This window comes from Adelges cooleyi, unplaced genomic scaffold (assembly GCF_023614345.1).
Source record: "Adelges cooleyi isolate 19-005CV unplaced genomic scaffold, UGA_ACOO_1.1 ACOO_flye_CR_arks_rails_tigmint_CR_PRNA_108, whole genome shotgun sequence".
NCBI lineage: Eukaryota > Metazoa > Arthropoda > Insecta > Hemiptera > Adelgidae > Adelges > Adelges cooleyi.
Genome location: NW_026095761.1, coordinates 9,647,501 through 9,672,552, shown reverse-complemented (window position 1 = coordinate 9,672,552; position 25,052 = coordinate 9,647,501). Strand labels below are relative to the sequence as shown.

Sequence of the window (25,052 nt, the reverse complement as noted above, 5' to 3'; positions counted from 1 at the left end):
CCGGCGTCCGAACATATGACCGCAAACGGATTTTTGAGGTTAACCGCGTACGGCGGTTAAATTTGAAATTTCGATTTCGCCGCAATTTTCAACGAAGCCAATCGGGCTAACCGATATATGATGTCGATTGCTCATTGAATACAATAAAAAAAATCTAGTTTAGTGGGTCGAGGCACAGTGGCGTAGGAAGACTCGCTAGCGCCACTGGCAAACTTAGAAAAAGTGTCATTTTACCTATTAAAAAATTGACGTGATTTTTGTTATTTAACCTTTATTTTTTAAGAATACCATATGTACAACATTATGTATTTTTTTTTATTGTTAATTGCTTTAAATACAACATTATATGTTTATATACTTATTATATAGTTACGACGAGACATATTGGTGTAGCGGGGGAGGTCACGGTCTAAAGGAATTATTACTATAAGTTTTTTTATAACAATGTATTTCCTTATCTGAAGGTATTGAAATTATACAAGATGTTTCAGCAGTGTTTAGTCAATTAACAGGCACTTCTATTAATAAAAAAATACAAACGGTTCTAAAGAAAAACAAAGGATTTTAAATTGTTTATTATATTTAATAAGTATTAACTACCGAAGAAGAGAACGTAGGTGATTTGGAAAACAAAAACTAGAATATTTAACCAGTAGCGCACGGCATATTTCAAGTTTTACCAATAACATCGACAGTGTTGTGAACGTTCGTTTGTAAGTTCAAAATTCTTAAGAAACCATAGAATAGTAATTTTACTTAAGGAGGACGTCATAACCTTTAAAAATAATCGTTAAAATATGTTTTTGATAAAGTGCGTAGGCCATAGCAAAATAATGGTCATAGAAACCAAATTTTGATACCGTTAAAAAGAGATGAACTTTAACTAGATTCTCTCGTCGGTTTTTTAGTTAACTTAAATTTTGGCTTTTTTTAAATCGCTGTTAAAGATACTTTGATAGTCTGAAAAGTAATTTAACTACCAAAAAAGAGTCTTAATTACAGATCTAATAATTACACATCACAGTTTAACCTTTAAGTTTAGATTTTGTAAAAAATTACCTATACTTCTTAAAAATAAAAAATGTTTCTGGTATTTCTTTTTGGCTTCTTGGTGGTTTTTAGTCGGACTTCATCTTAAGTTTATTTCATTCAAATTGCGAACTAATTGGATAGTTTTTAAAAAGTTATAGCGCGCCGTACTTTCAGGTTAAAAATTATATAAATTGTACACGATTCTACAGAGTTGCTACAAGAAAAAATCGGTTTAAAATATATAATGGGCCTAGACACAAAAAAAAACACAATAATCTAAAAAAAAAAAAAAAAATACCTTCTCAGCTTCTCGTCGAAGCTAAAAAACTCTTTACAACAGCTGCAGCATTGCACTCCAAAAAAACGTGTTTTACAATTTAGGAATTGAATATAAAACCATTGGAATTTATGTGTATTTTTGTTGGATGAGATCTAAGAATAATGGCCATGGAAACAAACGCGATTGAAACTATTCAAACATATTTCGTCAGCAGTTAGGACTTGTTGTGGCATCAATTTATTAATTAGGATCATAATAATTTCATAGATAAGTAGGTTAGTCACGGTCATAGGCGGAAATCCATGGAAAATTTAGCAGGAAGGGGAACTACTTAGTACTTCTATTTAATGTCAAAACACAGAACAAATAAAAAAACAGAATGGACATTGGACGCAAAACACTATTTACATACACGGGAAGTTTAATATTATGATTATTAATATCAGAAATAATCGACCGGTCATATTTTTGTCGGAGGACTTGCTATGATAATAATAATACTAATTTAAAAAATTAATAATATATAACTAGCCCTACAAAAAATCGCTGTCGTTTATTTTACGCGTATCTTGCTAAATTTTTTTTTCTTCTGGTCTGTCAACTCAAATTGATATGAATGTTACCGGGAAGTCTGACAATAATATTATACCAACCTTATTGCATTATTCACGTTGGTACTACTGTGACATTGAAATTTCGCCGCTCCGTGGCAATTTTGCAACGATTTTGTAAAGAAATTCGCAGAAGAGCAATTTCGATGCAATCTTATTATGTTAATAGTAATAATTTAATAGTTAATCATTGACAAATGACAATGGCATGTTGCTTATACTAGTTTATAATAGTTTCAATCGCATAAATATATTAATAAAAAAACATTATAGATGCCATCGCCAGTTACCAGTATGTGTTGCAAATGGAAGTAGATATAAAAGTGTTGGTAAATAAATCGTTATACGAAAAGGTATTTGCTAAGATTTATTGTACGGGTAAACAGATGAAGTGACACAAAATAACAAACTATGTTTGGGTGTAAATATTAGATAAAAACAATGGGATGTCAATCAAGTAATGCAGTATTAAAATATTAATTTGTTTTTATTTAATTTCCAGACTACAGGTTAGTTTATATTATTATGATAGCTATACATTATACTTTGGTGCAGTACAGTATACCTAATAAATCTGAACCAACCAGTATTGATTATTGACATATCTTATGCAGATGAAAAACTTTATATTTTTTAAACAAAAAAACATACGGTGTGACCCAGATACGGTGTGAGAGATTTGTGTATTGCGTCTCTGTTCGCATGAAACAATGTGGACTTGTACACTATTAGAAAAAAATAACTCTATTGACTTAACTATTAACAAACGCTTTTGATAAAAATAATGTTGTAAACAATATAACTGTGTCAACTAAAATGCATAATATTTCTGTAAATGACAATGCTGCCAACAGAAAGAAGTGATGTAAAATGCTAAACAAAACATGTTTAAATTTCACCGTATCTGAAGTCAATATAAATTATAAAACAGGTGTAGTTATTCCGTCCAATTACTTGGTTTATTATAGTTACTTGTTAACATAACTGATATTATGGTTTCAAAAAATAAGTCGAAAGCGATTATAATTCTGTGATAGGTATCCCTATCTCGCTGCACACATTTTTCTCATATTATAATTTTGTTTAAATAACTTGTGAAACAAAAGAAATGTTGTAAACTTGCAAATGTAAATAATATTAGAAAATAAAAATAATTACCCCTCTCCTCCCCACCCTAAAGTATTTACTCTCAAATGTTTCGGGTTAATTCTAATCATTTCGCAAAAATCGACCTTTGCCAAGTTAAATAGTAATAACTAATAAAATCAGTAATACGGCGTTTTGTTTAGGCAAAATGAATGCATCGGTGAATATAATTTATACAATATGTCAAACAAATTAATGTTGTCCATGGCGATTAAAAAATTAAAATACTCTACTGTAAAAACAGTATTTTCCAGCACCGAAGATAACAAGGAAAAGAAAAACGCATACGGTAAACACATTATTTTTAACAAAACACTCGGCATATATTTTGGTAACATTGAGATATTAATAAACAATAATACTATGCAATAATTATTATGTATACATAATATAATATATTTATATTATACATTTCTAAAATATGGCACGGGTTAAGTCATCGAGGCGTGATGATAAACTGTGACTTGTGTTGTATTTACAGTGGGCAATGTGCTTTTGGCAAACTCGTTCACTCAACACAATGTTATAATAATATTTACTTGTTTTCTAATAATAATATTATGCCAAACGTAAATTGTTTATAATAAATAAATCAACAAAACAAAAACATAACAAATTGGTAAGTTTAAACACATACAAATCACGTATTATCCATAATAATAATATTATAATAACAATAATAATACTGTGTAATGGTGCTAACGACAATAAAATGTACATATAAATTATTCTAACTTGACAATTTTTTTTTTTAAATTTGTTATAAAATTATAAAATAACATAAATGTTATAATATTAATTACATTAAAACATGATGTTAGCCAAATTAATGTTTTAAGTATTTGGGGAAAATACATACAATTTCGAAAAAGTACTAATAATTTTTGTTGTTAGCCAACTGTATAGATCTACAAAATGTGAAATAAGACGAAGGAATGGACGTTTGTATGTTGTAGGTATATAACACGTGAGTCGTCTGTAATAAGTTAAATTAAAATAATGCTAGAGTATATTTGTAAAAAACGTAATAACAAAAGTTTTCGAGTCCGGTTTGCGGTATTTACATTATTTTCAGAAGAGGACGCCAAATTTTATCGTTAAAACTGCATTTAATTTGTATTATTTCATTGGGACAATTAAGTGTTTAAAACCTAGTTAATTTTAAAATCATTCAAAAATCTTTGGAACTTGCGTTTAGCTGCAAAAATTTGGTAAAACTGTATAGCGAATTTTTGGGTTTTTTTTTATATAAAAAACATTGCAATAAACTATCATCATAGAATAATACTCATAATTTTTTGTTATCAACAGTAATTGACAATACAAAACCCTTTAAAAATGGGCATGTGTGGCGTCTTCTCAATTAGTGTTAGTACATATTTAATTTGCATTAAACCAATAGATAATAATAATAATTATAGTTCTAGGATTCTAGCACAAACATAATTCGTTGGAAACTCAAAAAGTAAACCAGATAAAAATAAATTAACTATCTTTTAAGCATTTAATATTAACTGAAAGATGAGAAAGTAAGGATTGAGGTGGTTAAGGAATGTTAAGAAGAGAGAATAAACAGAGATAGTATGGACGATAATAATGGACATAAAAGAGATAAATAGAAGAAATCCAAAAGTGTGATGGTTGTTGTGTGGCAGATTGTTTTCATTAAAAGCTAAGGATTAGTTGTTTTGATCGCATATAATTAGAAGAAGAAGAATAATGATAATGTAAAGGAGAAGAAGGTTGAGGAGAAATAATATTAACTGGAACGGTAGTTTAATTTAACAACATTATAAACACCTCAAAGATATTTTGAATATATTTGGTATTTGGTGTTTTTGTGAGTAAAATTGATTAGTTTTAGAACTTATATTGCCATGTACTAAAACAATACTATTTATTAAATAACGTGAAATTAACTGTATAGGTGTTGATTAGAAAAAATTCTGAAATTAATAAGTCACGTTAATTATTAGCGATAAAATCAAACATATATTTACTATGGTATGTACTACAAGAGCTTCCAACTAAATTATTTTCATATATATATATTTTAGTTAATATAGTTTATAATAATATTTTAATATATATAGATAGTTGAAGTATAACATTAAAGTTACTTAAAAAAACAAGCTAATATATTATATTATATAATATACTTATTGTATAGCGCAAAGTGTAAATATTTACATAATTTTTGAAACGAAAGCAATGACTTAAAGGCAATGTACAATATTATAGAGGCTGGCTAATTATTTATTATCATTAAGTACAATCGGGTGATCACAAAATATATAATATATCATATACATTCGTGATGTTACATTTGAGCAATCCGTTAATGATCGGTCGAATCGTTACTGATTATGGTTGGTTTTTAGTTGTTTTTATAACGTTCTTAATAAATAAAATATTATAACAAAAAAATAAGAAATACAAAACACAACAGAAATTCCATCACTGGAATGCTGATAGATAAATCCCCTACCTATCGTTTTATTATGAGCGCCGAAGAAAAACTATTTTGATGTAAGCGATATTATATTTTATTTTATTACAACATGAAAGAAAAATACAGTCGTGTAAATTATACAAAAAAATTGTAGATTTTTTTTATTTGAGAAGAGACAAGAGATTTCTGGTTTTATCAAGTTATGTAGTAAAATTGAAAACGTGTAAAGTAGTTAACTAGATAACAGAAAAAAAAAAACATTTTTAAAAAATATTATTGTCTCTTGAAACGTCAAAACAATTTAAAAACAAAACAATTAATTTTCTTTATGGCATTGAGCGTTATTTGTTTTTTATTCATTTAGTTCAGTGTCTATTTTTCTCTCCGTCCGCCGCTTTTCACAGCGATGCAAAATAATAGTAATACTATATAACATTTTATAACTTAAAAATATTTCTTTTGAGATTCACAGTTTAATACTAATATTGTTGTTTAAGTTTTAACGTACTATTGATAATATTTTTATTTTTTTTTGATTTTCTGTTGAGTTCACACGTCGAACAGAATCACAGTACTGTCTCCATTTCGGCGATTTCTGTCCTGAAAATATGGTTTACGGTTGACAGCATATATACAAATTTTAAATTGACTCGAGGTTAAAAAATCTCGACATTTTTCAAGATGTAACGTTTAGGCAATTCGTTTTGAGTTTGAGAAAATAAACATGATTTGTAAAAAAAAAAGTACTACTTTTATTATAAATGATGCAAAACTTTTTTTCCACTACCCAATCTCACTGGCCATATGTGTTTTCAATATTTTACTAACCAAATAAAACATATTTTAGGGTTTGGCAAAATGGTTATAAAAAACGATTTTTAAAACCTAAAATCAAAAATCATAATTTATTGTCCTAACAATGAGACATTTTTTTTATAATAAAAACTGAATTACATTGACATTTTTTTATTTGGTCAAATCTTCATAAAGATTCAGAAAGAATCGTTGATTTAACGGAGTAATTTTAGCTGTACGATTATAATATGTATGATATTATTATCAATGTAGTATCAATGGCAATTTGTCTCTAATACATTTATATCGACTGTCTCATTTGTTTGAGGTCAAACATGAGTTATATATCATTGTGCTTCGTGTGATTTTACCTGACTGGCTCGTGATCAAATCTATTTATGTACTCTGAAGATACAATACTCGGTCTGACCACGTCTCTCTGTCTCAGCGGTGACGCCGGTGAGAATTGGAATCTATAAAAAACAAGATTACACCAAAACAATTAAAAATAATATATATTAAGTAATATTGTGTAGTACAAAAAAAAACTATACGCTGATAATTAATTTATCGTATTTAATATTTGTATTAATATTGTAATATTATCTTTTGCTTTTAATTTACGCACATGCTGCTAACTATTTACAGTTTAACAATATATACATATAATATAATATAGTGTATATATTTTTAATTAATATCTATCGAGCGCTTGAAGCTTGGTCTATTAATATATAAGTATATTAGTATAATATCAGCATCTAGGTTTATGTATTTTATTGTAATATAATATATCGGTCCACCTTATTACAGTCCGTTTCTATGATAATATAATTCTAAATATAAGCCGGTAAAGCATTTTGTTTCGGTTTACCCTTGTAACTCATAATATCAATATGTATAGACTTTACTATTGTTATAAAACGCGGCAAAGCGAATTGTATGCTTCATCATTCTACCGATCCTATTTATTTTCCTTACTGTTTTTTATCCGGACAACTATCTTGACCTTCAGTCAAACACTGAAATAACCTAGAAGAAGATGATGACCTCTTCCTCCTGACGACACAAGTTTAAAAAAAAAACGACATTTTCAAAAAGTCCTACATGTTAGAAATTAACAAATTAATGCTGTTCATCTAATCGAACCTTCTTTCGGCTTTTAACTTTCTCAGTTCTAGTTCTTTTTCGAGCTGTTTCATTTTGGAGTATGTGCTCATCAGCTGGCTTCGGAGCAGTTGGTATTGTGAGTCACATACCGCATCCTTGCAACGACGGAATTTCAAAAAGTCTTGCGCTTCGTACACAGCACCCCGGAAAGTCAACGACTTGCCCATGCTCTGAAATTTACATGAAATATTTTTAAGGCATACGCCATACTTTTGCTTTGGTTCTTTAACAGAAACTCACCAGACTGATAAGGGCGCAACATCCACCTTGGTCAGTTTTCGCTAATTTTTTCCGGAAAAAATTGAAGTACAAACATTCCAGCAACAGTATCAATGCGGCCAACAGGGTACCACCCATCAGCAACAAGAATGCCGACAAGAACTGTTCTAAGGCCAGCGGGTCGCTGGTCGCGTGTTCGTCGTGATCGTCCGGTTTGCAAGTGCCAGTCATCCAAAATCTCTGCAATCTCTCCAGATCGCCTGCAAAACGTGAACGAAAAAGGTCGCATGATAGGGCGAATCTAATTGGACAGAATAATGGCATTCCGGACTCTTCTCCAAAGGTCGTTACCGTTTTCGCGGAAATCCAACAGCCGTTTGTTGAACATTTGAACGTATTTGGAGTTTCTCTGGAACGCTATGGCGTAACCGGTTTTCGCGTACCACGAACCAACGGTCAACAGTCGGCAGTCGTCGTCCTGGGTCACCAAATAGTCCAGTACCGTTCCGTCATAGATGAAGGCGTCGAGCTCCCTGAAAAATATTTTTCTTAAATCTTTTGCAATGCCGTTAGATTATGAATATGTCTATTTCCGCCCTCTTCCTTCTCTACACTTTCCTCTTTCCCCCAACTTACTTCTAATCTCTAACCACTAATCTCTAATCACCTAACCTGACCCCCCAGCTATAAGACATATTCGTGGCAACAAATGCATACGGAACCGGAACTCACCCAGTCAATAGCGAGCTGAGCCCTTCCTGAACGGTAGACCTGTTAAAGCTTTTCATATAGTTGAACATTTCCGGGAAATATCTATGGATCGTCGAGTCGATGTGCGAGTGTGGTACCGTGCCGAATTTAAACATCGGTTTGTGACTATGCGGTTTGCTGAGCTGAAAACAATAGACAACAAATTCCGGATTAGCATTACTTTTTTAAATTTTATTTCAACTATATCAGTGCGTTCAACCAGCGTATAGTTACCCTGTAATCGTCTATCCCGAAAAAGTCGTAATACTCCTCTCTGGTTATCATGAATGCCGCCAGGTTAGCAGTGTAGATGGCCAAGAACACTACGGCGAACATGGCCCAAATGTTGGTCATGAATCTATAAGAGAGCAAAAATAGGTATACTTCGTGGTCTTTGTTTCGACACTGGTTACGATTCATTGTTCGTTTACTCACCTAGATGTGATACCCTTGGGTATGTCGACTTGCACGGCTGCTTGGAAGAGTACCGCCCAAATGAGCCAGTAAGTTCTGAACAGGGAAAATCTATGATTTGGCGCTTGTGACACGGACTAAAAGTATATTTATTTATTGAAAATAAAATATAAATAATTTGGAGAAGATTTTTTTTTTGTAAGTGCCGGTCGTATACCTTCATATCGAATCCGGAAGGACTCATCCATTCGAACGCGAATATGGAAAACGTTGCCGCCTGTATCGCTACTACTCCTACCAACATCCACGATGCGGTGTCAAACGGTTCTGGTTAATAAATATATTAAAAATTAGAAAACCGAAAAGATTTTGATTGCATTTCACTGTTGAGTTTTACCCAAAAATGCGGTGGGCGATATAATTCCCGTGCGTTTAGTCACCGCTATGGATATGCCGGTTTCCATAAAAGGAAGACTAAAGTCGACCACGGCTTCCCGGTCCGAATTGATCATCAGCGAAGTCATTACCATGTCGGTCTTCCTGTTCACCAAATCCGAAATCAAACCGTTCCACTTGCCATTCTGTAACAAACGCGCATGGTGTGTAAACGCCACCTCCGCGCCGTGCTGAGACTAGATAGTCGCCAGAGTTGTGCGTTGGGTGCGGCATTTAGTTATTTTAGATGAGTGGATTTGCCAAAAATCAACCCTAACGAACGATTTGGCACGTTGAGAGGCAAGTAGGAAGTTTTATAGATCTTTCGGAAAGACGTTGAATCACGAATAGGTATGTCTATTTATGTCTTCTGTCCTCCCGTCACTTTCACTAGAAATTAGCGATAAGACGGATTAAATCGATACATTCGACAATTATTAATTATTAGCATTTAGCACGCACAATAATATGGAGTAAATAAAGAAGACTGTGCAATGTATTGTAGAAATAAAACCATGTTAGAAATGTATTGCATAATTCTTCAATATCTATTCTAGCCTATCATTATTGTCCAAACTGCACAATTGTGCAATAATGTTGTTCGTGTGTGTTTACAAGTAACCTATTATCTTTAATATCTTTTTAGCAGCTGACGTCATCGGTCGTGACACCGTAACGATGATGTAAAATCGTGATATGAAGATTTCCACGCAAGTTTCGGATTGACCCCAGCCATAAGACATATTCGTACCAAAGTGAAATACTAAAGGCATCACAAGAGTGGGTTGGAGAGTCCGAAAGTCGTAACGGCCACACAATACTGAAACATTTTTAGATTCCAATATTGTTATCATACCTCAAGGGTTCCCCATTTTCCATCTTCCACTCGGACCAGCTCGTACGTGAAACCCAAGTCTTCTGCGAATTTTTCCAACAAATCGATGCAAAATCCCGAACAGCATTGGTAATAGCTTCCGTTGCGGTGCGCCGTTGGGACGTCTACCCTGCAACACAGTATTAAAATACCATTGTCGGTGGGTTCTGCGTTCGGTTAATGCTACTCTTGACCGTTGTCCTCATAATTTAATGTAGTTGCTATATGTTTTCGACCTTTATAGTACTTTTAAAAGTATTTTTTTTTTTTTTAGAAAATTAGATAATTTCAAAACTACACATAGGTCGTACATTACAAAGGATCGAGTTTAACAATCGTAGCTGATCGTTGGTTGTAAGCATTACACGCGTTGGCAAAAGGACAGTGACATTAATATTATTTCACGCTCGATCAGTCAAGAAGTTTCGAAACCCTTCCCGTTCGTTTAGTTTTTATCGCTTGCGCCAAACGACTTTCCATACGAACACTATACTGTAATATAAATTATCGTATCATTTGTCATGACGATAACAACTGCACGAAACGGTGGAAATTTATAGTCAGATTACATCGGTCTATCGTTTTATTATTATTATGTAGTGTTGCTTAAGATCCAGAACCTCGTGTCGGCCGCGGCAACGGAAAAAAATATATTTTCTACGATAAACGGAAAAGCAGAAGAGGTTCGTGTAAAAACAGTTATCTTAATTTTTTGTCTGCCAGGATGGTCAAAAGAAAGTTCTTTGTCTCACTAACTGCAGTTGGCGGGAAATAATTCGTTTGGTAATATATTTGTAAGTAATTGTCCGATTTTTACGGTTTGTTACACTTAAATTTAATAATTTTTCATGACCGATTTCCCATAAACAAATAATTGTTGATAAAAATGGACTTGTTTGGTTTTTGCACAGACCCCTTCCATGTTACATAGATTCATAGATTCATTTGGGCGTAGAAGACGAGAGAGACTTCTATTCTTCTCTCCCTTCTCCTTCCTCCCTCAATCCCTTCCATAGATATCCTTTTTTCTTTCCTACTCTCTCTTCTCTTCCCCTTGTCACGATGACGCTAATTCCAGATAAACCAATCTTACTCTTCTATATCCTCTTCGCGCGCTATTCGGCATATAACGCCCCTGTTCATGCTACATTTGCCAGTGACTGGATCCGGTGGCGCCATCGTGATGTATGGAGCTTCTTCTAGGAACGTTATCTTCAAGTGGAACTTTTCCGGCACTCCTTGAGGCGGGGTGTGACTGTCTCCGGGCCAAACGATGTCTTTAATGTACAGCCCTTCGCGTTCCCACGACTTCCAGACGCCAATCTGAAAAGTAATAATTATATTTAGGTATTTTCATATATATGTTAAAAAACTATTACGAGGTGCGACGATCATGACGGTCGTGAAACGCATCGAACGTGACGCCTTTGATAGATGATTTTTGATTTCCCAATGAAAGATTGCGATTATTTATTTTCTATTGAGGGAAAAAAAAGTTTACAACCTCGGAGTTCGTCGTTTAACCCGACAAGCAATAATCCAATGGTTATAGTGTACAAAAAATATTTGTAGTTTTGATGGACATAAAGGAGCATAGCGTTATTTACACGCTCACACATACATCGTACATTTATCGAAAGTTTTACAGTGCATTTATCAAAGCGCAATAATACAAAGGTAAAATACTATCTTGGGCACGTGTACGGATCTGGAAGCAGGTGCGTCGTGCAAAGTTTCTGGTTTAGAAGTCGGTTTATAGGCCGACACGTGTTCCCCAAGCGACATCTCTCTAATGATCAGTCGACTTAGCAACACGGCATGCCTGTAGGGATAAGACTTTGAAAATCCAGATAACCGTATAAAATCAATTTTACTATTTGCAAGTTGTACGAAAATGCTTAATAATATAAAAAATGATTTACTAAAATAGTATTTTTGTTGAATACATCAAATTTAAGGAATGGGTTGATTTTTGAATCCTAATCGCTTGACAATGTATGAAATTGACAACATTTTTGTTCTTAACATTTTGTTTTTTCGATTCAAGAGGATTTGCAAAAATCCTAAAATGGGACTAGATCGTTATTTTCGTGAGAATCTGGAATTTTTAAATCCGAATTGTCGGTGACAATCTAGATGAGCGTGGAACCTTTTGGATGGAACGACTGAACGATAAATGTGATTGATTATCGTTTTACTCACCTCTTCCCAGACGAGAGAGTTGCCTAAACCTGGCCTAAGATTCATGATTTTCAATTCTGCCGATTTCAAAACACCGTCCGCGGTGAATTCGATTTTGGGTTTTGCTGGCTCGACGTTTTCGACGCTCACATTCCTCAAGTACCTGAAACGAATAGACGGGTCAATCCGGATTCGGTAAATTGAGCCCATTTTAATGTTTATAAGTAAACTGAATTCCGGCAATAAAAAAAAACAAGGTAAACCTAGTCCCAGCTAAACGGAGAACGTGGTAAATTAAAGGTGTAAAGCTTATTTTTAAGCCACGAGACACTGCGTATAGGTTCAGTGAAAGTCTCCAAAAAAAAAAGTTTGAATTTAGCACTTAAATAATACCAACCCAATATTTTGTGAAGACCTGTAATATAAATCTTAAATATAAAACAATCATTATTAAACTGGTAAATAATTAAATGACACAATTTTATTAAAGTTAAGTCTAGTGGCATTATTATTATTGATTTTTGTCAATTGTAATCTTGGAATATTATCTTTTTTCAACACTGTGCTTTGACTTCTTACTCATTTATATTTCGTCAATAAAGTCAAACGCTGAATTCCTTATTTTTTTTTTTTTTAACATAATATTGAATTTAATTTATTTATTTCGTTTACCTAACCAAAATCCAATTAAGTTTTTTTCATTTTTAGTACCGAGATCGAGATTTACCGCTTTTGAAAACCGATGATTTCATTTGGAACTTAATCCAGCAATACCCGGCCAATCTACGGGGAAAGCAACCGCGAACGGTTCACGTTCATATTGTCGGCTTTACATTGTTCACCTAGTTACACATTGGGGCGGACAAATGGGGGCGGTACATAATCATTGGCCGAACCAAATTTGACTTAATTTTTTGCACTGTTTCAACACAAGACTGCTCAGGGGTATTTTCGGCGGCTCGGTGTATATGGTTACTTTTGTCATTTTTTCTTAAGGAGGACGGTGGGAAATAATAATTGAAAAAGGTACGCCGATAAAGAACGAGACGGCGCGGCTGCGGTCTCGGTTTAATTTATCGGCTCGCCGAGAGAGAACGGATTTTGATTAATCAACAGGAATCCATCTGGATAGCGTCGGACAGCTACCCCGTCTAAATAATCCACTATAGGTTTTATTTTGCATATAATATATTATAAACACCAATATTATGTATAAACTGCAACAATAATAATTAATAGCCCGTCCGTTTACCGATGTTATTTTTAATCCTCTCTCGACGTAATAACATAGTATACAATATGAACAACACCGCGGTAATGAGTTAGTCGGCGATGTAAATTATTACTATTAATTAACATATAAGTTATTAGTATTCACGTTTATGATTTTCGGGGAACAATAACAGTACTTAGGCAGTTTGGGTGGAATCGAAGTCCCGAGTACGAGACGACTATTCGAACATGATTATATTATATTATTATACAAAAACGAATAATTTATTAAAAAATAGTTTAGTATTGTCGGTTCATACTAAGTATGAGGTTGTATACCAAACGATCTAAACTATGCATTTTTTTTGTATTACAAAACGCTTGTTTGTTTAGTATTCCTTTAATTTAATTAGTTAGGGATAATAGCCAATTTAAACTTTTTATTAAAGTACAGATCACAGTATACGGGATTTATTTTAACTGAGAGCGATAAAACCACTTTAAGGTAATTGGTTGCCTTTGTTTCCCATACATCTTAATTAGCAACATAAAGATACCTGTAGACAGTCGATTCACTCTCGCATAGCAACCTAGAAATTGACTACGGTAAAAGTGTAATTTTCTCTTTTTTGGGGGTTTCATTAAAAGTTAAAAAAGTTTTAGTACGGATTTTACAGGAAATGTATACTTTTTAATTTTTTGGCCCAATAAAGTACAGGTTTTTGAGAAAATTGTACACGTTATAGATTCACTTTAGATCTACCTTCAGTCTAATTTTCATGTCTAAGCCTGAAAACTACACATTAATAAGCGAAAAAAAGTTTACACCCTTTTTAAGGAAAGGGTTTTCGATATTTGTTTTGGGGAGGTTGTCAATGTTTATCAATAGTACTATGTTTTAAGGATATTCCATTTTATGTATTAATTTTGGAACTAATTTGACAATTTTAAAAAAAAGTTTCAGAACGCCGTAATTTTTAAGTTGCAAAATATATACATTTTTTGGATGTCTTCGATTGTTTGAAGGTTATAGTGATATAAAAGATATCTTGGGTCCAAAAAACACATAATTTTAAAAACAACACATTCTCAGCTCCGCAACTTATTCATTCGATCGACTAAATTTGTTTATCATAATATAGTATCAAAAACCACCGGCCAGCAAATACTCACTTGTAAAATTTGTCACCAGTGATCCAACGAGACTCGCCGTCTCCTTCGCAGGACAGTTGTGTTGACAACGTTTCGTTTATGTTGTCCGGATCGCTAACGAAATCTTCTACCCCGTAAGCGAACACTCGAATGGCAGTATTGATTTCCTTCACCAAACTTTCACTACTAGTATCAAAGTGTACGCCTGTAATTGTTTAAAATGTCTATTATAAGCTAAAAATGTATATGTAAAGCGTGATTTATTAAGGATAATACACTCATCAAGGAAGGACACTGTGAAGGGTAACATGAAGGGTTATATTGTTAAAAAATATGTCAAATTTGGGCTGACTATACTTATAAAATTATGAAAAAGAGTAATAGTCCTATGTGATATTTCCTGGGTCATAGTTAACCTCGTCTTGTATGCTTAAATAGTTTTGAACATTAGAATGGTCGTTTTTTTTTTGACTTTGTGTTGGCTCTTTGCAAAATGTGAAAAAAATCTAGTTTTATGAGAGTTTTATTTGAATCCCTTGTTTCTCTGACCCAAAATTTGTCTCTGATATATTATAAATAATATTTATTATCATTTCTCCCAAAAATACTTGTACACGTGATAATTGTATACATTTTTAAATGTCAAACGTCACATAACAAACTTCTTAATATTTTGTACTCGATTATAAATAAAGTAATTTTACAAGTAAAAATATTCAGTGACATTTTTTCTTCACCAAAACCTCGGGGTGTATACAAAAATAATAATACATTTTAACAAAGTTATTGTACTTAGTAAAATATATTAAAATCAAGTTTTTGCTTATAGATATAAAATTAATTATTTATGGCTTATGATATTATACATTTTCCATAGTGATTATTATTTAAAAAATAAAAAGTTTAATTTTACGTTTAGTTTTTTTTTTTTTTTGAAAACAGTAAACAACGATTTTGCAAATAATTTTAAAGTTTGTCAGACTAAGTCATCGTTTTTAACATCGGAATAGATATATTTATGGAAAAAATGAAATCGGGAAAATCGTTTGAGATCATAACTGCAGTTATGCCAAACTTCTTGTATACATAAAAGGGGTATAAAGGATTAAAAAAACCACTCAATAAATTAGAGACATTGTTTTTATTCATTTGAAACCTTATTGCGATGCTTTAACATAATTGTTTCCCAAACACACATACAGGGGTTGTTGATTTATATCAAATTTGATAAAAACTAGCAAAATCTTGCAAGTCAAGTAACAAATTGTTTCGAAGTTTCATGTAATAATTTATAACAGTTAATATTTTTTAGTAATATTTTTTTTGGTTCGTTTTAAGCGAAAGCCACCAACGAATACAAAAGTTTTTCTACTAGAGTTTTTCTCCCAATACTTTTATTTTTAAGACTACTATAATTTAATATGTGTATGTGCGTGTTGTTAGCTTTCCGAGTATCCCGTAGAGACGTCCCAGGGGAATTGTCTAAGAAAATCCCTTGCTTGTTATATCAATATATATATACTATTATTAAGTAATGACAAGACAACGCAAGATAATGAAATCGGATGACAATGTCTACAGCAACCGTGACTATATGTTATAACAAAGACAATATAATATACGATTAGAAATAATTTTAGCATCATGAGTAAAATATTTTTCAATCATAATGATGTCCAGAATATTAGTAGCTGCAACTAACGGGATAACATTAGGCAAAGTCTATTTTTTCAACTAAAATACAACTGTACAAAACCGAAAACTTTCGAAAATACCGGGTAATGATCTATTTTGCAATTATTTTAGTTTAACCGTTGTTTTTAATTACCTCAAACATTTCGGGCATGTTAAGATATCCCCTTGAAACACATAAGCCCAAGTTTCTTCTAATTAGTTAGAAACTTTTACTTGTTCTCGAGTCCACACGCCGTTTCAAATTAATATTACTTGTGTATTAAACAAGGAGAAAACAATGGTTTTAGTGTTAGTAAACTATAGTGGAATGTATCGTAAAATGCTAGTGTTGTTCTATATGTTTTAATTTAGTATATTAGAAATTGATTTTGGGTACATACGAACCATATATGCAGAGTGATCAATTAAACGTAAGACAAGGAAATATTCTTAATTTAAATAGTTGATATAAAAATGATTTATTTAGGAGGGGGTTAAAAAAATAAAAATATTTAAAAACTTGAAGTGACAATGCAACGTCCAAAAAATGATTTAATTATTCATTAAATTTGCTATGAGATATGGAATTCATTAAGGATACAGCACTAATTTTTTTTTTAAATAAAAAATATTTATGTCTGGGATTTCTATCGACTTATTTCCTGCTACGAATAAGCCTGGCTAACGTCTTTGATAGAAAATTATCAATACAATTGCAATTGTTTAACCACTGGACCGATTTCTTCTAATATCGCAGATATTCTATGGATCAGAAGTCACTGATAAATAACTACAAAATATGGCCAAATTTTTACCATCAGTTTTATCTATTTCTTTAAAAAACGGGAAATCCTTTTGGCAAAAGTTTTAAAATAAAAAACATATTCGGTAAAGTAAAAAGTAAAAAAAAAATCATATAACCTTTTCCTCTTAAAATGATGGGTTTTCTCTTTTTGGGTAGTTTTTGGACTAATTGACACTATCACGTTTATAGTATTTTTAGCTGATATTCGGTATTTTTAGATCAGTATCAAAGGGTTTTCTTGAAAGAGTTTTTATTACTTTCAGTTATATAAATATTTAAAGACCCACTGACTTGTTTAAATTTATTCTAATGATTTACGCGATATGTTATTTTATGTTAAAATAAAAGTTTGTACTATTTTTAAGTTCGTGATAACAAAAAACTCTTATTATTATTACCGTACAAGTTGAAATGTTTGAAAAGTTTTTTAATTTTTGTGTAGTTCGAAAAATGTTCTTTCAAGTCGTCCGTTCAAGAAAGACGCTCGTTTTTTTAAAAATAAATTAGTAAATTGATTAAAATTTGTAATATTAGATTTTACTTTATCGTCAATAAAGAACGTTTAAGGTTCGAAAATGAAGCAAATAACGTTTTACTTTTGGTACCTTCGTGGTTCGGGTGTGATCAAAGCAAGTCCCGAGTACGAGACGACTTTGATCAAGATTATATTATAATACACAGAAACAAATAACAGAAGTTTAGTGTTGTCGGTTTATATAAGTACGGGGGTGTATATCAAACAAACTAAACTGCTCATATGTTTTATGTTACAAAGTGCTTGTTTACTTCAACACACGTAGCTGGAAGATATTATTTTAACAATGATTTGTTTTTGTTTATTTATTTTGTATTAGGAACGACGATATCTTTTAAATTGATGAACTAATATAGTTTTATGTAGTTAGTTCATAAATGAGAAATTGTACTGAAAGGTACTTAAATAAGCAAAAAATGTACATATTTTTTAAGTTAAAATTAATATATTTTTTTTTAAAAATAGACGAATGAGTTCCAAAGTTATAAAAAATATTCTTTAGATTAAGTACTATGGATAAACGTTGATATACCCTACATAATTCTATATCGTTTAGGATCTGAATCCAAAAAGGTCATATAAATATTATTACAAATATTAATGATTTTCTGTATTGTGACTTGGAAGCGCTCGTTGCAGGAACTGTTTGCAGTCGGCTTCAGTTTGACTAAGTGCGTTTAAAAATACAATCCTACCCTAACGAATAAATCCTAAGAACCTGATAGATTTTTATTAATCCCCCCGTGATGTGATGTTGTTAGTCTAAACATTGTAAATAGTGAAATCTGCCAATTTTACTTATTTTTCTGGTTTGACATACAAATTAGCTGAGTGCAATGAAAATGTAGGTCGAGTTACGACTATTTTATATATGAAATATGAATTGTATTACCTTATAGTAATACCTAACTCATATGTGCATCTTATTTTATTGTCTACTCGTCGCTGGCCATGTGGCAAAAAAATATTATAACGCTGTATTCATTTTTCAATATGAAAAACCAAACTATAATAATCGTTAAATATGTTCTTTTTTTTTAAATTTTTTGTTTTTTTAAAGTGTATACAGTTAAAATGTTTCAATTTAATTAAACATCATTATGTGGTAAAGGTTTTTGTAGTCTTAGAAAAATATACTCGACGCGGGCACAAACGCCCATATTTTATAATATAAGAGGACAACTTTTTTTTGCTCTTTAGGAGGTGGATGGAGGTTTTTTTTTAAAAAAAATTTTGTAAGTGCCAATTTGGGTGCTCATAACGAAGTTTTAAAAAACAATTTTCTTAAGAGATTGTAATGGTTACAACTTTAATTAAACAATAATGCACAATATGCTCACCTAACATGCCGACGGGAAACAGTTGCGGTGCTTGAAGATTTTCCATGACGCTTTGAGTGACCACCCAAACGTAATTTTCTCCTGTGATTTTGTAATGTCTGGCCGCCGTGAGTATCCTGAGCGCTTCTTCTCTGGTACAGTAAAGCAGCATGACTCGCGATTCCGAATTGACCAGTTCCATCAGATCCTGATTCTTAGTGACCAACACCGAATTTAATATGGTAAACCTGTGTGCCAAAAATTCCTGGATGAGGCGTAAGCTCGCTATAATGTTGTTTTTAAGTGTACATAATTAATAGAAAACCACCCGGATACGTAGTCTTATGGGTTCCTGAAATATGATAAAACCAGCACAGTATTAATAATGTATAGGTCATAAAGGAGATACAGTGCTATATGATGTTTGTAAACAATATAGTTTTGGTAGTAGAAAATCCGGAAGAAGGTAACAATAGACTTGAGGAGTTGAGAATAACACTCGATAGACAACGACTAAGGATTAGTAGAAGTAAATCAGCATATATAGAGTTGGAATTTGGAGGAAGAGGACAAGAGGTACAAAATAACGGTGATTTTTACGAGGGTATGAAACCTTGTGTTAATAATATAGACTGAGATGGTTTGGACATTTTATGAAGAAAAAGGAATGGGAAGCAGTAAGAATGGTAATGAAAATAAACGTAGGAGAAAGAGGGGGGAGGAGAGGACAAAAAACCACGTGGTTAAATGTGATTGAAAATGACATGTATGCGAATATGATGTGAGAGATCGTGACGAAAGGAGTTTTAGGATGAGGGTGGCCAACCCCAAATAGTGGGGACGAAGGCAAAGAAGTATCAGAGTAATAAGAAGTAACAGACACGTAAGTCAGACATAGATATAGAACAAAAGGAATAAAACAGTAGTTTCTTTTAAAGCTAAATATTTAAGCTTTTAAACTTTTAAAGTTTGAATTCTGCAAGGCAAACGTGTACTAATAATAAGCAAAATGTCTTTTTCACAGTTATAGTAAAACTTATTTTTCATCGAAGAACCCAAAAAACCAATAACAAAGTATAAGAGGAATTTCGGTTGATATTTCGGAAACGCATTACAGTCTTATTAAATATTTTGAAAATTATTTCATTACTTTCAGTCATAACAATTTATACATTCCGCCCCTCCCCCAAATTTTTGTTCCATTTGACTGCGTTGGATTTTTTTTTAGCTTTTTAGCTTATCATGAAAGTTTTGTTCGACTTAATCTTTAACTAAAACTTGGCACTATTCTTTTGAAGATTTTGTTTGCATGTGTGTGATATTTTTATCTCTCCCAAAAGAATTGGATGAATTTCGATGCAATGCAAATATAAAAGTACCGACCTATGTAAAAAGCACGATTTGAATTGGAAATTAAGTCTGTACGTTTCAAGAGACTATTAATCAATCTACTCGAGTTCAGAATTTATTTATTTCAGAACTCCAGGCTCTAAATCTACAGAAAAAAAGCTATTAAAAATAGATTTTTTTTTCGAATTGTTCGGATGGGGATTTTGTTTTTTGAACATCTCTACTAACGTATACAAATAAAGACCATTCAAAACAAAATTTACAATATTTAGTTTTTAAACTTACTTTATAAGTTTTCAAATTCAGAATTTTTATATTAACACGTGAAAAAGGAGGGCTGACAACTCGAGTGAAATAAGATTTATATAGTTCAATGAAATTTTAAACTATGAACTATGAGAACAATACCTATTTTTAATATACCATTCCACCATTCCAAGTGCAAAATAAGTTTAGTTTCTAGAGTTAGTTATTAATGGTTATTGTATAATTTAAGTTGTACGACTTATGTCGTTTTCATATTCAATTAGAATAGATCGCTAAAGTACTTGTTAACTTATATTTTAATTTTTATAAAACAATTTCGGCTCCTTAAAAAAAAATCGTTATTATATAATTTTAAACAGATATACGGTAGAACGCACAGCTGTTATTGATAATGGTATTGAAAAAAAAAACACTATACTTTCATCATTATTAATTGGAAAAGTTACAATGTCGTTGTTTTTTTTTTTACCCTAAAAAATAATCCTCGGCATAACTGTATTTTTCTTTTATACCCAAAACTACATTTTACATACCTACATCCCTTTCGCCATTACAGAGGTAAGGGTCTTTGTTGAACCGTAATTTATTTTATTTTTATTTGTAATTTTGAGTTTTCGTCGTCTGTATAATATAATAATACTATTATCAAATCTTTTTAATACGGTGAATATTATTATAAACTATGTATCGTCATTATTATGAAATATTCGATTTTAGGATTTCAACAAAAATGTATAACATATTTTAGAATAATTCAACATTGTGATCATCACATAAAACATATTTTGTATCTAATTACACGGAAAATACAATTAGGGTAAATCATGTGGTATAATTCGTTGCATTTATTTCCCATACATCGTAAATAACAACATACGGAAACTATTTTTTGGAAAATAGTATATTTTGCTACACGAAGACATCGGCTCAGCAGCTTACAATAGTTATCTTGGGTTCAGACACAAAAAAAACGCTTTGTTGTAAGAAATGCTCCTCATGGAAGTTAAAATAATTGTTTCAAGAATCATTGAGTGGTATACAAAATAATATAGTAACCGGTCGTCTATCACGTTTAAATTCTATCGCCTATTACGTTTCTAGGTATGAGGTACATAATTAATTTACTGTGGCAGTTTTCTCCCACGAAAAATGCATTAATAATAAAACTTCTTTATGATTTAGTAAGTTTACGAAAACCCATTCAAGGTGTGAGCTATTATTGTCAAAAAAAAAATTATCGGGTTTTTTCAGGTACCTTTATAAAATATGATGGTTTTGACGTCTCGAGCATCAAAGTATAAAGATAATATTATGATTTATTCGGAGACATTGATGTGGGAATGTGTTTTGAAAAAGGAGATCATTTTGGATTTATACAATAATAAGTTTTATGGCTGTTTTGTGCGTGCTCCTCATACAAAGAAAGAAGCTTTATCGTTTAGGTTCTCGAGGCTTCTGTACAGTTAATATTACATTAAATTATATAAATTAGCTCCCCTTAGAGTTTCTAGGTGTGGTAAAATAAAAACACATAGTATGGTTGGTGGCCCTTGGCCTTGTCAGCAATTCACCGACCCAACGATAAATACAATGGTTAGTTTTCTGACAAAATCGCGATGAATCTGTATGGACAGAAGAAGCGTGGTAGTTGCCGGAAGCAAGACTACGATATAATGTTCGCGTGCTAGAAATTTAATAGGGTTTTGATGATGCTAAATGAGAGCTAATCAATTACACTGTGAGGAAACAGAGAATTTTGGTAGTATCGTGACCGAGACGAAGTTGAAGAAAATAAGAATAATACAAAAAGAGATGAAAAGAGTGGAAGAAATTTTCAACTCTTCGAGGGAAACATTTATAAATAGTGTTTAGGGATGGGATTTCGATGCATTTTATAGTATTTCCAAAACTAGCTATGCGATGCTCGTTTTGATACAAATTACATGTGATTTTGAACGCACATATGACATTCTATTTTGTACTTGTTGACAATTTTAAAGCAATTGCTTAAAGCATTTACTAAGAAAATTCGAATTTTAGAGTACTCGTGTTATATTATTATTGGATAAATAAAAGGATACGGGACGGGTTTTGATCTTATTGAAAAGCGTTACGAAAATGTTGGTAACTCAACAAGTGTTATTATTTATCTATTTACACGAAAATATTATTAAAAAAAAACACTATTATGATTTTTTTTGTGGTTTTCACGCGGTGTAAAGAGCTGTTTGTGTGAACTCACTTGAATCTGTCTTGCATGTCGGCCACTCGTTCTCTGACTGCCTGAATGAAATCGTCGTGTCCCGCAATTTGAGACGTCACAACAGAGAACTGGTGCCACTTATATCTCTCCAATATACTCAACATGGCTGCCGTTTGATGTTCCAACGATGGGGCCAGCTGGAGCTGCAGACTTGATCTCGAGGCTCTCTGAAATCACAAAGCAACATTACTATCCGTTTCCATTTTTATTAGCGTACTACGTAACATTTTATTTTCGCCTTAATCCGAGTTTTATTAATTTGTATTTAACATACATTTTTAGTCGCGACATAGAGGAGACGGGTCCTCTAGGAATTGCAATAACCGGATGTAAATCACTTAAAATTCTCTCTCATCGACAGTAATTTTTAGCGAGAATTTTCATTTAACACTTTCTTTCATATTGTGTATAATTTGCTAATAGTTTATACTCGTGAACACGATTAATGATAATAATAAAATAAAACATTTTTTCATAATTATACAAATAAATAATGTTGATACTACTAACTGTAGTAATAATCATTATACTATTGTGATTCAGGTGATTTGGTGGTAAACGTTTGTGTGCATATAATTAATAAAGACTAGAGTCTGAATCAAGGGGAAATCGTATCGGCCAGTGACAGTTTGAAACAATACATAAAATGAAAACACTATAATTGCTGCAAGCAGTTTATACTATTATTAACTGTCAGATGCACATGCGTATCAATTATAATATATATATATAATACGGGGAAATACCCATATCACTTAGTATTTGACGCAGTATACAATGAGTATCCTACGCCGTAATTTTAATTAAATTTTAATTAAATCGCATTTGACAAAAGTCTCTCTTTACTGTGTTAATAGAAAAAAATCAAATGAACACGCCGTTATTATAATAGGTGCATTGGTTACAATACACTGTGAATACAACTGCGTTCATAGATTATGAGCTTTTCTGTTTATTTTGTATCAAACGAAAAAGATAAATTCACTAAAATTACAATCAGATCAAAAATCGATTTTTGTCAGCAGTTTTTCGATCTTCCTCTTACCTCCTACTTCATTGTCTTTACCTTTCTTGCTGCTTCCGATTCCTCTCTCCTCATAAAATGCCCAAACAATATCGGTATATTATCATTACTCAACGACACTCGACACCCCGTCTTAAATTTTAAACTTTTAACTTTTAATGCCATTTTCTAAAACTGATTATCGCCCAGTCAACAATTTCAGAAAAAATTATTCTTAACTTCAAAACTTAATTTAATTTTCCCATTAAGTTTCAAAAGTTGATAGTGCTATCTGGAAAATACTATAAATGGTAAATATTTGGTAATTTTTATAACATTGTAAAATAACATAAATAAAAATGTTTTTTAAAAGAAAAACGATAAAACTTTTATTACTGCCTTGTATAACTAAATTGTATCATAATGTATCGTATAAAATACATTGTTTCTTGTTTACTCAATTTCACTTGTGTTTATTTTTTTTGTGATGGATATTAATAATTCACAAAGTAAATTTTACAACTATTCATGATAAAGTAGATAGTGGAAATGTTAAACTTCATTAAAGCACTTGTTGTCTGTTCCGTGATTACTTATTATGCACAAACGCTACGGTATTTTATACGCTTCATCACGATTCAAATTAAAGGGCGATATTATTCAGGAGATGGTTTGCTAAGCGGTGTAAATTTTCGAAACCGTTAATAGTCTATTATTATTATTATTTTCAACATACCGGAGCATTTCTCTATGTACATGATACTAGATTAATTACACGTTTGAGTGATGCGCGTTTTTAACATTAGCTGATTAAAATAATGTAAACAAAAATGATTGGACCGTAAAACTGCATAAAAAACGTCAATTTATATTGAAATAACGATATCAAAATCTTAGTTTGGAGTTGTAAATTGTGTTGATAAAATGAATAAAAAGCGATTTTGTCTTAAATAAGTGAAAAATAAATGATAAATAAAAGATAGTTTTAGTAATTGTCGCTTTGTTTAAATTAACTGAATAATGTACAACACAGGTTGTAATGGTTATAACGATTTTTTTAGCTTAGATGCAAAAATTTGTTTGATAGTTAACTTTAAAATTGTTTGTTAGTTT

The 25,052-nt window shown here is 31.7% G+C and overlaps 1 protein-coding gene across 2 annotated transcripts in view; it reads right to left on the bottom strand.

Annotated features, from left to right (window-relative positions):
- Positions 1-3,397: 3,397 nt before the first annotated feature.
- Positions 3,398-25,052, bottom strand: part of LOC126847402 (glutamate receptor ionotropic, NMDA 2B) — a 207,444-nt gene continuing 185,789 nt past the window's right edge. For both annotated transcript variants that reach the window (XM_050587597.1, XM_050587598.1), the window contains 17 exons: positions 22,916-23,103; positions 19,078-19,304; positions 14,745-14,928; positions 12,381-12,522; positions 11,272-11,501; positions 10,161-10,308; positions 9,267-9,450; positions 9,087-9,196; positions 8,891-9,006; positions 8,690-8,813; positions 8,438-8,598; positions 8,057-8,238; positions 7,727-7,965; positions 7,466-7,656; positions 7,298-7,375; positions 6,688-6,789; positions 3,398-6,116 (listed from right to left, as the gene is read on the bottom strand). In XM_050587597.1, the coding sequence (XP_050443554.1) occupies positions 6,071-6,116; positions 6,688-6,789; positions 7,298-7,375; positions 7,466-7,656; positions 7,727-7,965; positions 8,057-8,238; positions 8,438-8,598; positions 8,690-8,813; positions 8,891-9,006; positions 9,087-9,196; positions 9,267-9,450; positions 10,161-10,308; positions 11,272-11,501; positions 12,381-12,522; positions 14,745-14,928; positions 19,078-19,304; positions 22,916-23,103 (2,652 nt within the window). In that variant the 3' untranslated portion in view covers positions 3,398-6,070. The remainder of the gene's footprint in view (positions 6,117-6,687; positions 6,790-7,297; positions 7,376-7,465; positions 7,657-7,726; positions 7,966-8,056; positions 8,239-8,437; positions 8,599-8,689; positions 8,814-8,890; positions 9,007-9,086; positions 9,197-9,266; positions 9,451-10,160; positions 10,309-11,271; positions 11,502-12,380; positions 12,523-14,744; positions 14,929-19,077; positions 19,305-22,915; positions 23,104-25,052) is intronic.